Raw genomic sequence first — 15,037 nt, 5'->3', positions numbered from 1 at the left:
GTATAAAGAAAAGTTCCATAGTCACATGCTCTCACAGATGGGTGGGCTACAGGTAAGTGGAGAAAATGGAAAGAGATTGAGCCAAGGCTTAGAATCTGGAAGAATCAGAGTTGGGGTTTATGAGGGAACATGAGCTGGCTGGGGTGTCTATGTACGATGGAATTCTATGGGGAACGAAAGATGGATGTCAATGAAATAGCAACAGGAAGCCCAAGGAATTTGCCAGAGGGACTGAGGGCCGAAGTCTGGGTACTCTCCCCTGACATTAGCGGACTCTCCCAGTGTGGTCTATGACCTGGATCCTTGGCACATCCCTATTCTTCCAGACTGAGACCGTGCTCCTGTCCACAATGCATCAATTTGACTAATGCTTAAGTGTTTATGAATTTTCTGCCTTTTTGCTGTCTCAACTAAAAGTCTGATCTCAGCTTTGCTAACTCTATCCTGTGCCTGAAGCAATTTCACCTGCAGAATCAAGGGCTAAGCAAAGAGTAGGCTGCCATTTTGTGCCAACACCATTGAGCCAGTGGACCCGGAGATCATTCCCAGCTCCCAGGGTCCCCTGTACACAACTCCTGTAGGGCCAGGCAACTAAGACTCAGTCGGCGAAAACTGTTTCCCTCTTGAAATAGGTTGGGCTTCAACATTCACGTGTCTGAAACTTTCTTCCTACAGTTTGATTTGGACTGAGTTTATCTTTCCATTTCTTCATCTGAAGTGGGGTGACAATAATCTCTAGCCAGACAGCCCAGATTTATCATGAAGAGCCATGGAGTCATATAAGGAAAAGCACTTTGGAGCTCCTGTTGCTACAACAGCTAAAGTTTACTTCTGGTCAGTAGATGGAACTGAGCCACTCACATCTTGACTCTATGGTGAAACATGGGGACCTGTTCTTTTAAATGTTCACTGTGCACCTACTTATGTTTCACATTTGAAACTCTTACAAAAACCATGATATCCATAGTGTAGTGAACATGGCAGTAACAGATATTTCATATTATCCATTCTTTTGCAAGACTATAAGAAGGAATGAAGAAACTTTCATAAAGAGCAGGGAATCCAAGATAACACTTGCTTCCATCTTCTAAAACATCGAAAGAAGTACTCAAACGAATTCAATGAGAAACAGTAGAGAATGGGTCCAATTTGTCAGGCTACGGGCCGGGGAAAGTTCTCGTTTTGAAATATGGTGGAAATCTCAGATGATTAGTATTAGGTTTTGTCGGGTTTGAGGGAGATTTGAAAACAAAACAAAAAACTCCATTTGACAGAAATTTCCTACTGGTTAGGGGGCCTTTAATAAGCTTGAAATTCCAGCAAATCTGCAAGCAAAACAAGGCTCTGGGCAGCCGGAGAAAATGTTTTGAATTCTCAGAAGCCTGAAGGGACCCTGAGATGAACTTGGACGTCCCAGGAGTGATTCAGTTAGCAGCAGGTATTTGTTTACAGAAACCCAAGCAGCAGCCACACCAGGGACTTATATCCACCTGCTTCCAGAGGAGTGCTTACCAGTGTCATCTAGTATGTGTACAAAATGAAATTGTTGACATGGAATGAGCCTTGAGGGAGGAGGAGGGATGTGGGTGGATCCATCCGAGTAGAAGTTTAAGTATCTCTTAGCAACGGAAGCCTTTAATCAAATGTAGTCTTCAGTAGAAACCACAGATGTAAAGGTTAGAGTACTACCCTAAAGCAGCTTGGCGCAGGGCGGAGACCCTCTGGTTTGCCCAGCCTGTGGTGCCCTCCAGGAAGCTCTAGGGCTCTTCCACCCATACTTTGAAAATCAGAGCTCTGTATGATTATTGCTACTGAGATTGAACAGTGGCCCTGTGCTCCCTGCAAATCAAAATAAAAAGGGAAACACTATGGAGTATATATATATTTTTTCTTTAGATAAAACAAAAGGTTCTAGTGGCACCTGGGTGGCGCAGTTAGGTATCCAACTCTGATTTCAGCTCAAATCATGATCTCAGGGTCATGGAATCAAGCCCCCCCCCCCCCCCATTGGGCCTCGTGCTCAGTCTCTCTCTCTCCCTCTGCCCCTCCCCCTGGTCTCTTTCTATATAAATAAAATCTTAAAAAAAAAAAAGGAAAAGGTCTTATGAGTCTCTCTGGAACATGCCAACTTAATGTAAGGAATGCTTTGGGAATGGATGCAAGAGCAGATGGACAGCAGGTACTCAAATCATCTCCTTCAGAGTTACATAATTCAAGTGAAGACTTATTTTTTCTTAGAGTCCAGTATTAGATCACCTTGTTAAGTTTATTTCCTACTGCATAAGTCTTGGTGGATGAGAGTCTCTCTCTCTCTCTACAGAAGCTGAAATGGGTACTCGGTTTCCCAGCCCACCCCTTGCTGCTAACACATAGGCACATGACCGAAGCTCGGCCAATCAGATGTTAATCATAGAAAACCTGGGGGCCGGGCTGGCTGTAGGAAGAGCGCGCAACTCCATCTCAGGGTGTTGGGACCACTTTACTGGGTGTAGAGTTTACTTGGCTGAGCCACCCAGGCACCCCATGTATAGAGATTAAACTTTAAAAAATTTTGTCAAAAAAAAAAAATCATCCAAAGATTAGTTTTGGGACAACAGGGCCAGCTATGCTGAAAATGTGTCTCTGCGGGGGCTTGGTGAGAAGTTGGGGCATACTTGCTCAGCAGCAGTGGCACTGTCCTCCATAAACCACCTGTGTGTTTTGGCCCTGGTTCGGAGTTAGATCCCTAAGCGGTAACATAGGAGGCTTAGGTCTGCTGTGGGAAATACGGAGGATCATACAATGCAGTTACATTTGGATTTCACTTAGGAGAATTCAACTCTATGACAGACTCACTGGACAAGAGCATGAGAAAGAATAGGAAGATTCTTTTATTCATTTCATTATCCTTGCCTGTTCAAATGCAACCCAGGCTTCTACTGTCCCAGGAGGCCCTGGCCGAAATGCAAAGAAACATAAAAAAATTAAACTTTCAGGTTTGAGTTTCAAAAAATCCAGACTTGGGCAATTTATGGGTACTTTTGCCTTTTCTATCTGCCTTTTGGCCACGCTTGCCCACCACCTAAGTGCTTCCAAAGAGGAGGCTCTACTACAGACAGTAGGAGTGAGCACTGGAGACCCTGCGCAAGAACTGGCACCCACCTCTTTCCCACACCCTTCAGCAGCTCTGCTCCCCCCTGTCCTGGGTAACCCAGGAAACTAGCTAGTACTGGTTTAGAGCATTGATTGTAACACACTCGATTAAGACTTGCCTCCTGGAGGAAGGCAATTTGCCATCTCAAATCTAGTTCCAAAGCAAAAAAATACAAATATTTTATAGATGATGCCTTCGTACCTTCTTCACTCTCAACCTAGTGGCTCACACCTGTTTCCATTAGAGAAAATGGAGGGGGAGATAAAGGAGGGGAGGGGAGGAAGACAGGGAAGAAAGCAGAGGAGAGCAGAGAAAGAGAAGGCCATCGATGTTAAGCTTCCATCAAGGTTCCTCTGTTCAGGCTGTTATAACAAAAAACTACCTAATGGGTGACTTATAGAGGACAGCAGCTTACTCCTCACAGTTCTGGAAGCTGAAAGGCCAAGCCAGCACATCAAGTTCTGGTGAGATGCTTCCTGGGTTGCAGACTGCTGACTTCTTGTATCCTCACGGGGTAGAAGAACCCAAGTTCTCTGGGGTCACCTTTTATAAGGGCAACCTGAATCATGACAGCTCCACCCCCCACCGGAGGTCCCATCTGCTAATACTTGGGTGTTAAGACTTCCAACATATGAAATCAAGGAGTTGGGGGGGGGGGCGCAGAAAAAAATTAACATCCCATCCAGTGTCGGCCATCGTGTCATTATCTACACCTCCAACTAAAACAGTAAACATTTAAATTCACCGGACATTCCAGATTTGAAGATACCAGTACCACTTTAAATTCATGCTTACCCTCCCCAGTTGGGGTGTGTGTGTGTGTGTGTGTGATATTATCCCGACCTTGATTTTATAGGCATGTATCCATGTATCAACTTGTCAAGTTGCACAATTTAAATAAGTGCAGTTTATTATATCAATTATACCCTAATAAAGCTATAATATTTTTTAAATTTAAATATAATTAATATACAGGATTATATTCATTTCAGGTGTGCAACATATCGATTCAACAATTTTGCAAGTTACTAGTGCTCACAACAAATGTAGTCACCATCTGTCAGCATACATTTACACTCCTTGTGCTCTACTTTTCATCTATGATTTATTTTACAACTTAAAAGTTTGTACTTTAGTCCTCTTTATGTTTCTCCCATCCCCCACCTACCACACCTCTGCCCAATTTTTATAGACTCTTATTTTACTGTTTTTAACACTCACTTCTTACACATATTAAAGTCATTTCAAATTCTGATAATCCCGGTGTGTCATCTTTGCAGTTTGTTCTAGAATTTGTTTCTCCTCTCACTTCTGATGGCATCTCTCTACAGGGCACATTTACTTCCCAGCTCAGTCTCTGAAGGTCCGGTTGGATCTCCTTGGTCAGCCTCACATCCACTTCCCAAGTCAGGGTGGGGGGTGTGGGCAGAAAAGGCTGGCACTTTTACCAGGAAGGCAAAACTGTGCTGGTAAATTCCAAGGAAGCTCCCGGCTTACGTCTCCCTGATTGCATCACAACTGTTAGAAGAGCAGCCTCAGCTGCAAACGTGTAAACCCCCCTTGTTGAGAGTGCTGGAGTGTTGAAAGCACACCCGTATGTCCCTGCAAACATGAGACACAAGCAGGAGTTCCAAGTGACTGCTAGTCATGAAGACTGAAGAACCCTGTTTTGAAAAAGGAGTTAGGGAAGAGAACTCAGACTACTCATACTGCTCTGGCTCTTACGACTAAAATATAATGGGGACCCTCACCTCCAGAAAGTAGGCTTTTGAGAATTGACACTCCATGAAAAGAATGCTTTCTAGGAGCCCTGGGTGGCTCAGCTGGTTAAGCATCTGACTCTTGATTTCAGCTCAGGTCATGATCAAGGTCGTGGGATCAAGCCCTGGATCAAGTCCAGGATCAGTGTGGGAGTCGGCCTGAGATTTTCTCTTTTTGCCCCTCCCCCAGCCTGTGCTCTCTAAATAAGTAAATAAATAAATAAAATATTAAAAAAACAAAAACAATGCTCTCCAAATAAACTTGTGCTGCAGGCATAAACAGGGACTTGTCAAAGCAAGGCCCTTGGCTGTAGAACTACCACTGCATGTCAGGTTCTCCCTCCAGCTGCCACCTGCAACTCACCATTCAAGCCACTTGTCATCGTCAAGTGACAGCCAACAAATGAGGAACCTATATACAGACAAGGCAAAGGATTCAAACTGACACAGGGAAAGAAACATCACTTACATAAGATTTATTTCAAGGCCTGAAATCAGGTTAATCAAAAATTGTACTACTATAATTTCTTATATTACATACTTAATATAAAACTTTGGGAAGTGTAGACACTATTAACCAACTCTTAAACCTCACAATATACAATTTTCAAATTGTAAGGTGACAATATCAAAGACTTCACACACTTAATGAGGACATAATTAGCAGCAGGCTATGCAAACAAATACAAATCTGTTTTTACACTTTCCTTGACTGTTTTTATCTTTGCTTTATAAAGCCACTAATAATTGAGGCTTCTTTCAAGTATAGGATCTCTAACATTAAATTACATTTCTAAGTATTTTTATAAAAGAAAGACACATACATTGTTTGCCATAAATTCATATACCAAAAAGTAAAACACAATCCAACTAAATTTATCCATGCTTCCCCTTTCTCCAGATGTTTTAGGTGTTTTTCTAAATACTTTGTATTTTTGTTAAAATCCTTTATATATGCAGATTTGGGAAAATGATTTATAATAAGTTACCTTTAAAATTACCTTCTCTATACTTCTGCTCCTTTTCCCCCACACCAAATCTGGTGCTTAAGTGAACAATAATGCAATATATTCTTTCAGGGGGCCCAAACAATCTGTAATCTTAATTTCTTAAATATCTAAAGATTTCAACTTTCCACCAATATAAATAAGAGTCTCAAGTAGCCAAGAATTACTTCTTAGGAGAAAAAAAAAATGCATAGTATGAGGATTATTTAACTAAAACTTTATTACTTATGCCTTTCCCCCAAGCTATAAGCACTGTTTAGCATTAAATTACATTGTGCGTACACAGCTACAACAGTTTACACTTGCTCAGGAATATATAATTACATTAAAAATAAATAACTTTCATAATTTAATTGGCTCTTAAATGGGTTCCTTAGGGGGAAAACAAATGTTTCATGTTAAGAAGCTGGTATATACAAATGAACTGCTGTGTGTTCAACTTGAGGAAACCTAAAGATGAAGTTTTGGTGATATTTTTCCTAAAATGCAATATGGATATGCACTTAATCACTTTATACAGTGAAGGGATGGAATGATAGATATAGATGCAATCTTTTGTCTAAGTGAACAATTGTAAATGAGAAAGAAAAAAAGCTGACATGGACAATGGTTTCAAGGAAAAAAGAACCAAAGTCAAGAGTAATGTTGAACATCTACTCTTAAAAAGGAGAAGTGTTATCCAACACAAAAATGAGACCTAGAAATTAGAAAAACACTCATTTCACTACTTCAGGAGGTAAACAAAAAAATGACAAAGAGAAGGAATCTAGACCAATTAGAACTGAGACACCTGTAAAAAAAGAAAGAAAAGAAAAAACACAGTGCAATGATTTGACTTCAAAGAAAACGACAAACTACTATGAAATTTCATACGAAAAACTTCACACATCTACTTTTGTGATAATATATTAATGCACAAAATATCAAAAATATAAAGTCTAGATTTTTTCCCCTTAGGTTTATAATCAACTCTCAAACCTTCGTTGAATATATTTACTTTTATATGCCTCCTCCATTCAGCATGACACACTATACAAGTACATACATGCTACGATGTACCATGAGAATTATTAGTTCTCATCTCAAATCTAGTGAACTACCTTTTTACCCATACTTATATACATTTCATTTCCATTATAAGACACTTAAGACCTTTCTAGTGGTACATCCTAATCAACATATTACATAAAAAAGAATCTTGATTTTTAAAATGAATCACTTAGTACTATATAGCATGATGAGTTTAATTTGAATGGTTGAAACATAATGTGATAGACATTATACTGTTTAAACTAATTCGCAGCTGTAGGAAAATGTTTGATTTTCAAAATTTAACAACTGAGGAGTTATGAGCAGTAAAATACTAGAAAACAGTGAATGAATAAATAAGAATGATCTGTCTTTATCAGTGGCCGTTCAATATTTTGTTTTTGGGAACCTGGAAGAAATTGTCTTCTTTGAATTTCAAATGTTCTGGCAAATCTAGTCGTTTCTTAGCTTCCTCAATATCACCTTGAATTGCTGAAATAAGGGACTCTGCAGAGAGAACAGAGCAGGTACATGATGAAAAGCCACTGCTATATACACTTACTATTCCTTTGTTCGGACTCTCCTAAAAACCCAATGGCTGGCAACATCTCTAGCACAGGGCAGATCCCCAATAAAATCTGTTCCATCTCTTCTTCCAGACTGTAGTAAAAGTCAATGGTACACTTAAGATGTCCCTAAGAAATCTCGCAATTTCTTAGAGAAAGACATTAGCACAAAGGTACATCACAAACAACAAATGAAGAAATACTCACGATCAAGCCTCTTTGGTACTCACATTTATCAAGTAAACCCTACAGTAGAATTAAAACCACCACACTATACTAACATACTTGATACCATTAGTTTCAAGTATTGATTTAGTTTCTTACACTTCAAGCATTGCAAAGCATCCATTATTCATCTGGGCATTCATTCTCGCTTATTCCTTAACATATAAAAAGGAAATAGAAATTTCACTAACTTCACACTGTTGGGAGGGAGAGAAGCAGCCAATCTGCTGGGTTTGAACCTAGGCTCCATCACAAACTGATATGATGCTGGGCAAATTACTTAACCCCTCTCTGCCAATTTCCTCATCTGTGATATAGAATAATTCCTCATACGTTTCGGTGGGGGTGAAAGGACTTCATGCACGTAAGGCACCTAAAACAGTGCCTGGCACATAGTAAATGCTCAACTATTCTCTCTCCTGCCATGTTGTTACTAGGAGAAGCAGCAGAAGTAGCTGAAGTAATACTCAAGGAAGACCTAAACAGAACTTACCTAAAGAATCAAAGTTCTTTTCTGGTCTGAGGTAGCCAACAATGGCTACATTGAGGATTTCCCCATAAAAGTCTTCTTTGAACGTATGTATGATATGGGTTTCCTAGAATTAAGAAATGTTAAAAAAAGATTTCCATCAGATTACAAAATACCTGAAATTTGAAATATATCTCCATATTTATGGCAGGGCTAATTTAAATAAAACAATCAACCCTTACTAAATTTAAAAGACCGGTGAAAATCTAAGTACAGTTTTTCCTTAATTCTTTCATCAGTCCTGCTCCTGCCCGATCTTACATGTAAACATTTAACTGAGTAAAGCAGATGTTACGCCACAAATCTGGTATGATTTGCCATTTATTAAAAGCAAAAACAAAAAAACTAGCATGCAGGGGCACCTGGCTGGCTCAGTCAGTGGAGCATGAATCTTAATCTCAGGGTTGTGAGTTCAAGGACCACACTGAACTCACAGTGTGAGTTCCTCCCCATCTACAGAAACTATTTTGTGTTCTTTCAACTGGGTGCAGAGATTACTTAAAGATAAAATACTTAAACGAACATGCAGAATAAGTCTCATCAAGGCAAAAGAAAAAACAAAACAAAACAAAAACAAACCAAAAAACACCTGAGTCAAGACACCACCAAGTAAGGAATAAAACATTAAGAGACGTTCCTATTGAAAGAGCCATTTCTTTTTCTTTTTTTTTTTTTAAAGATTTTATTTATTTATTCATGAGAGACACAGAGAGAGAGAGAGAGAGAGAGAGAGAGAGGCAGAGACACAGGCAGAGGGAGAAGCAGGCTCCATGCAGGGAGCCCGACGTGGGACTCGATCCCGGGACTCCAGGATCACGCCCTGGACCAAAGGCAGGCGCTAAACCGCTGGGCTACCCAGGGATCCCTGAAAGAACCATTTCTAAGGTTAACCAGGATCCATATGTCTCTGACACACACCACATTATAGAAACCTCTGAGAGTCAGGCAGAGCTGAAGACTGAATGGGGGCAGAAGAGCCAACGTAGGATCCTGACCAAGGAACAAGGCTGACAAATGAGTACAGGACATGTTGAAGCAAATTGGTGGAGGAGGTAGAAGATGTTCTGCAATCAGAATATTAGTAGATTCTCATACAGAAACCTAAGTCCACAAACAGGAAAGCCAATTAAGAGAACAAAGACGGAAGATGGTTGAGACTGGACCAGGATGGTGGCACTGGAGATTAACAAGTTTGAACAATCCAGAAACATGAAACTTAGAGAGGCATATTTTGTGGATGATTTAAGAAAATCTAAGATGAAGTGATATTTAAAACTGATCATTATAAAACATTACCGAGAAAAATGGTAAAGAGGTCTACTCTCCCTAAATTGATCTATATATTCCAAGCCACCCTTGTCAAAATCCTACCTTTTTTTTTAAACAATGGAACTGTCAAGTGATTCTAAAATTCATAATGTGGAAGGTTGAAATTATCCCCTCAAAATCTTGAAAATAAAAGTAGAGCACTTACACAGATACCAAGATCTACTATAAAAGCTATGAAAATAAAGACAATGGCCCAAAGACAGACTAGGAGACCAAATCTGTATGAGCACATTTTGGACTCTCACACTTAGAAAGTCACAGGATTTATGACCAAGATGACAATACAGTGCTGTCATGAAAGAATAATATTTCAATAAATGGGCTAAGCCCATAACCATGTGGGAAAAAATTAATTTTGACCTTTACACCTTGCACCATACTCAAAAATCAATTTGATGAGGAAAGTTTATTGACAGTTAAGTTTTTAGGAGAAAACAAAGATGAGTATCTTTATGAGTAGACAAAGATTTCTTAAATAGGTTATAAAAGGCACTAACCATAAAAGAGAAATGATGGATTGGATATATTGGCATTACGAACTTCTGTTCTTCGAAAGACACAAATAAAATTTCCATTTAAAATAAAAAACAAAAAGAAAAAAAATAAAAAATAAAAAATAAAATAAAATAAAATAAAAAAACAAAACAAAACCGGGGCACCTGGGTGGCTCAGTGATTGGACGTCTGCCTTTGGCTCAAGTCGTGATCCCAGGGTCCTGGGATCGAGTCCCACCCACATCAGGCTCCCCACAGGGAACCTGCTTCTCCCTCTGCCCCTCTCTCTCTGTGTCTCTCATGAAGAAATAAATAAAATCTTACAAAAGAAAAAAAAAAAAAGGACAACACAGCAGGTGACGATACTTGTGCAATACATATTCCAACAGAAGAATGGGATCTAGAACATATTAAGAACTTCTTTTAAGTTAATTAAGACACCCAATCCAATGTTTTTTTAAAGGGGGGAAAACACCTAACCAGGCAACCAGGCACATCATAGATGAATGGTATTGGCAAGAAAAGGAGAAAGAAAACCTGAAAAGTATGAACCTCCTACCAATGAAAAATTGAGATTCCTCTAGCTCTGGAAGGACTTCCAAGGCATTCCTTCACTGGTTTACAACAGTAACAGTCCTGTTATCTGAAATTTGTCATGGAATGGCCTTCCCTCCTCTTCAATTCCTTCCTCCCCATCTACAGAAAACTATTTTGTGTTCTTTCATTAGTTCTTTTCCTTGTCTACTCCAAATAATCGTACATCCTTAATACTCAAACATAAGAAATACTGAGCAGTGTTAAGCAATTCTTGGCCATTTCTAGTGTTGTACCAGCACTCAGCTCTATGGTCTTCCAACTGTGACACACTTCTATAATTCCTCAAAGACGACAAAATTTAGATCGACTCTGTTTTTGTCACACTTGGCCTGACCAAGATCCAGCTCCATCTAGCAGATTAGGCTCTAAAGTGGTACTGTGAAACAAGCAGAAGGGTACACCCTCAAAGTAGTTTGGGGGTTAAAAAAAAAAAAACAACAGCACTTCACACTTCACAATTTTATCAGAAAGCACCATCTGTGTAGTAAGGAGTTCTATCTTAGCAGGGTACACAAGTAATTAAAGGGTGAATGTTTTATATTAACTGGAGCAAGCTCAATTTTATCAAACATGCTGTTAAGTAACTCACTTTAAGGGAGGCACAGAGGGAGAGTGAGAGGGAGAGAATCAAGTAGGCTCCGTGTCCAGCAGAGCTGACTAAGGGGCTCGATCACACCCTGAGCCAAAATTAAGTCGGGATGGTTAACTGACTAAGCCACTCAGGCACCCCAAGTAATTCACTTTTATCTCCCAGTAGAGATATAACACATGGACAGCTATAAAAATATTCCAATTTTGGCTTAAAACTCCACTTTTTATTTATTTTCTACATGATTTAAAAGCAAAACATAAAAATCATTACTGTTATGTTATTGGGCACACAATGTATAAAGATGTAGTTTGTGAGTTTTTATGTACTATTAAAATTGTCAAAAATCATATTTGATTTTATAACTGTAGGATGTTAAACACACTCCTCACAGTAACCACACACACACACAAATCTATAGAAAGTACACAAAAGGAAATAAGAGAATCAAAATAGGTCACTACAAAAAAAAAAAAAAAAAAAAATTAAAAAGGCGAGCAGCCCGGATGGCTCAGGGGTTTAGCACTGCCTTTGGCCCAGGGCGTGATCCTGGAGTCCCAGGATCGAGTCCCATGTCAGGCTCCCTGCATGGAGCCTGCTTCTCTCTCTGCCTGTGTCTCTGCCTCTCTCTCTCTCTCTCTCTGTCTCTCATGAATAAATAAATAAAATCTTTTTAAAAAATTAAAAAGGCAATGATGGAAGAAATAACAGACAAAAAAAGCTGTGAGGCACATAGAAAACAGCAAAATGGCAGAAGTCCCTCCTTGTCAGTCATTAGCTTAAATGTAAATAGACTGAATTCTCCAATGAAAAGGCAGAGATTAACAGAATGATCAACAAACACAATCCCATTATACTACCTCTTTTACAAGAGACTCACCTTACTTTGTAAAATTCACTTTAGATCCAAAGACACAAATAGAATGAAAGTGAAAGGATGAAAAGTTAATCCAGCCAAACAGTTAACTCAACACTTCACTTGAAAAAGCCTTCAAGAAAACCGCCAAAAATTCTAGTGATCTGGACTATGTTTTGAGCCACCACTGATGAATTCTACATGCATCTAATACTGAATATTACCTTAAGTTATTAACCCCATTTGCAGTGACTGAGCTTAACAGAATTCTTACCATAGACTTTTTTGTATTCTTGTAGTATGGGTTCCATCCTATGCTCACCACCATCTTATGAACATCTCCACTTCCAACACTGGCCCAACCATAATAAATGCCAGTGGATACATCAGCTGGAAGATTATCAACTACTTGTTCTGGAAAATTAGCTAAACAACAGAAATAAATATTCTGAGTGTTAACAGTTTCATAGCAAATATTTATAAAAATCGCATGCAAGGCCAGTGTAAATCATTATATACACAAGTTTCCTGGAACCCTGCCTGCCTATCAATCCCACCACTCTATATAGTCTGGCTTGGATATTTTCCCCCCTCTTCATGCAGATAGCTTAAGAACAATTAAGTTTACAAAGCCCTCCAAAAAAAAAAAAAAAAAAAAAACACGTAAACACACTCTTGAGGTAGATGAAAACAGGTGCGTGAACAGCTGAGGATGTTTTAGACCTGGTCTTTCTTAAGGAGATTCAGAATCTCTTGATTCTTATTTTCAAAGTAGATGTGGCTCAAAGACCAGGGGCAACCCTGGTGTGTACTTTTAAGGATGAATTATACAGTCAGGTCCTGACCACCGAAACGAAAGTAGATGGAACAAAAAGGATACCCGATTCTCAGCCAATTGCTAACAAGACATTTAAAGAGAACAAAAAACCCTTACAGTTGGCTTGGAAATTTTAACCAATCTGGTTCACATTACGTTTTCTGATGGGGATGACCCGTGCCACGCCTGGCAGCTCTAGCTGCGCTGCAGAGGGAGGCGGGAGAGGGGGACCCCCAAACTCGGCTCGGCTTTCCGTCCTCACCACCCCTCGAGCCCGGTCCCCGCCGAGCACCGAGCCGCGGCTAAGGACGAGCTTCCTCCATCCGACCAAAGGTCCTCCGCCTCGTCCGAGCAGGAAGCCAGCGGAAGGGAGGGGTCACCTCTGCCCGCGGCCCCAGGTCCCCGGGCTGACGTCCCCGCTCTCACCTGACCCAACCCCGGAAGCCGGGGCGGGCGGGGGGTGCCCGGGGAGTGGGGGGGTGCCCGGCAAGGGGGGGTGCTCGAGGAGGGGGGGTGCCCAGGGAGGGGAGGGGTGCCCGGCGAGGGGGGGTGCCCAGGGAGGGGAGGGGTGCCCGGCGAGGGGGGGTGCCCAGGGAGGGGAGGGGTGCCCAGGGAGGGGAGGGGTGCCCGGCGAGGGGGGGTGCCCAGGGAGGGGAGGGGTGCCCGGCGAGGGGGGGTGCCCAGGGAGGGGAGGGGTGCCCAGGGAGGGGAGGGGTGCCCGGCGAGGGGGGGTGCCCAGGGAGGGGAGGGGTGCCCGGCGAGGGGGAGTGCCCAGGGAGGGGAGGGGTGCCCGGCGAGGGGGGGTGCCGGGGGAGGGGGGTGCCGGGGGAGGGGGGGTGCCCGGGGAGAGGGGTGCCCGGGGGCGAGGGGTGCCCGGGAAGTGGGGGGGGTGCCCGGGGCGGAGGGGGTTCCCGGGGAGTGGGGGGTGCCAGGGCGGGGAGGGGGGCCCCGCGACCTCCCGCGCTCACCTGTGGGGATGCCCAGCTGCTTGGAGCCGCGGCCGAAGCCCCGCACCACCTGGCCGCGGCAGAAGTACGGCAGGTGCCTCATGACGCCGTGCGCTTGCGGCGCGGGCTGCGACCCGGTCCGCGGGTCCGGCGAAGCCGCCGTCGAAGCGGTGCCGGGCTCCCCGGCCGGCGGGGCAACGCGAGCGGGAGCTCGGCCGGGGCGCGGACCCCCCACGACAGCCGGCAGGGAGCGCGGGCGCGCAAGGGGCCGGCGGCGCGGACGACACGCCGCAGGGAGTCCCTCACGCCGCCGACCCGCAGAAGCCGCCAGCGACCAGAAGCCCGCGTCTCCGCGGCGGGAAGGGCGGCGAGGGGCGGCTGTGAGGGCGGGCGCGGGTGGGGAGCACCGCGGGGTCAGCGTGGGAGGGCCCGGGCCCGCCCAGCGCCGCAGGCCTGCGCACACTTCCTCGGCCGGACGCCGCGCCTCGGAGCCGGCTCGGCCTCCGTAGCCCCGCCCCGCGAGGCCCCGCCCCCGGTCCCGCGAGGCCCCGCCCCCGCCCCGCGAGGCCCCGCCCCCGGCCCCGGAGCCGCCGGCCCGCCCTGCCTGCACTTCGGCTGCGGCGAGCGGCGGAAGCGGGTCGGGGTGCTCCGCTCTCGTCCTCGGGGCTGCGAAAGCACCGTCCCGGGCCGCCCTCAGCGCCGCTTTCCCCTTCCTCCTGTTCATTGCGATCCTGACGCCAGCGACGTTCTTTAGCTTCCTGGTAACCGCCAGCTCGCTGGTCATCCGTCATCCATTCGTTCTTTAAACATCCCTTTAAGTCGCAGAATTCCAGCTCGAGATCGCCGCTCCGTGGAGGGTGTAACCAACTGCCCGTGGCCTGAAGTTGAATCCGTGTAAGCGCCGAGGGAGCCGCAGCCCCGGTCACGGGCGCCAGTTGGCAGCAACGCAGTCCTCCCTACGGAGGGTACGGAGGGTACGGAGGGATGCGGCTGCCTGCCTAGCCCGTCACCTGGACAGGGGTCACCTGGACAGTGCAATGAGCCCGACAGAAGGGCTCTCTACTGCGCTGCCCATTGGTGGGTCTGCTGACCCGTGGAGCTGTAAACATGACCTCGGGAAGTAGCTCAGGGGAAATTTGTTGCTCACCAGAAATATACG

The 15,037-nt window shown here is 43.9% G+C and overlaps 1 protein-coding gene across 1 annotated transcript; it reads right to left on the bottom strand.

Annotated features, from left to right (window-relative positions):
- Positions 1–5,348: 5,348 nt before the first annotated feature.
- RFK (riboflavin kinase) lies at positions 5,349–14,340 on the bottom strand. The gene is made up of 4 exons (XM_038527059.1): positions 13,900–14,340; positions 12,389–12,540; positions 8,214–8,316; positions 5,349–7,436 (listed from the first exon to the last, which is right to left on the bottom strand). The coding sequence occupies exons 1-4, from the start codon at positions 13,979–13,981 to the stop codon at positions 7,306–7,308; spliced, it is 468 nt and encodes a 155-aa protein (XP_038382987.1). The 5' UTR covers positions 13,982–14,340; the 3' UTR covers positions 5,349–7,305.
- Between the last annotated feature and the right edge of the window lie 697 nt (positions 14,341–15,037).

This window comes from Canis lupus, chromosome 1 (assembly GCF_011100685.1).
Source record: "Canis lupus familiaris isolate Mischka breed German Shepherd chromosome 1, alternate assembly UU_Cfam_GSD_1.0, whole genome shotgun sequence".
NCBI classification, from domain to species: Eukaryota; Metazoa; Chordata; class Mammalia; order Carnivora; family Canidae; genus Canis; species Canis lupus.
Note: the sequence above shows the minus strand (reverse complement) of the source record. Positions and strands in the feature narration are given on the sequence as shown.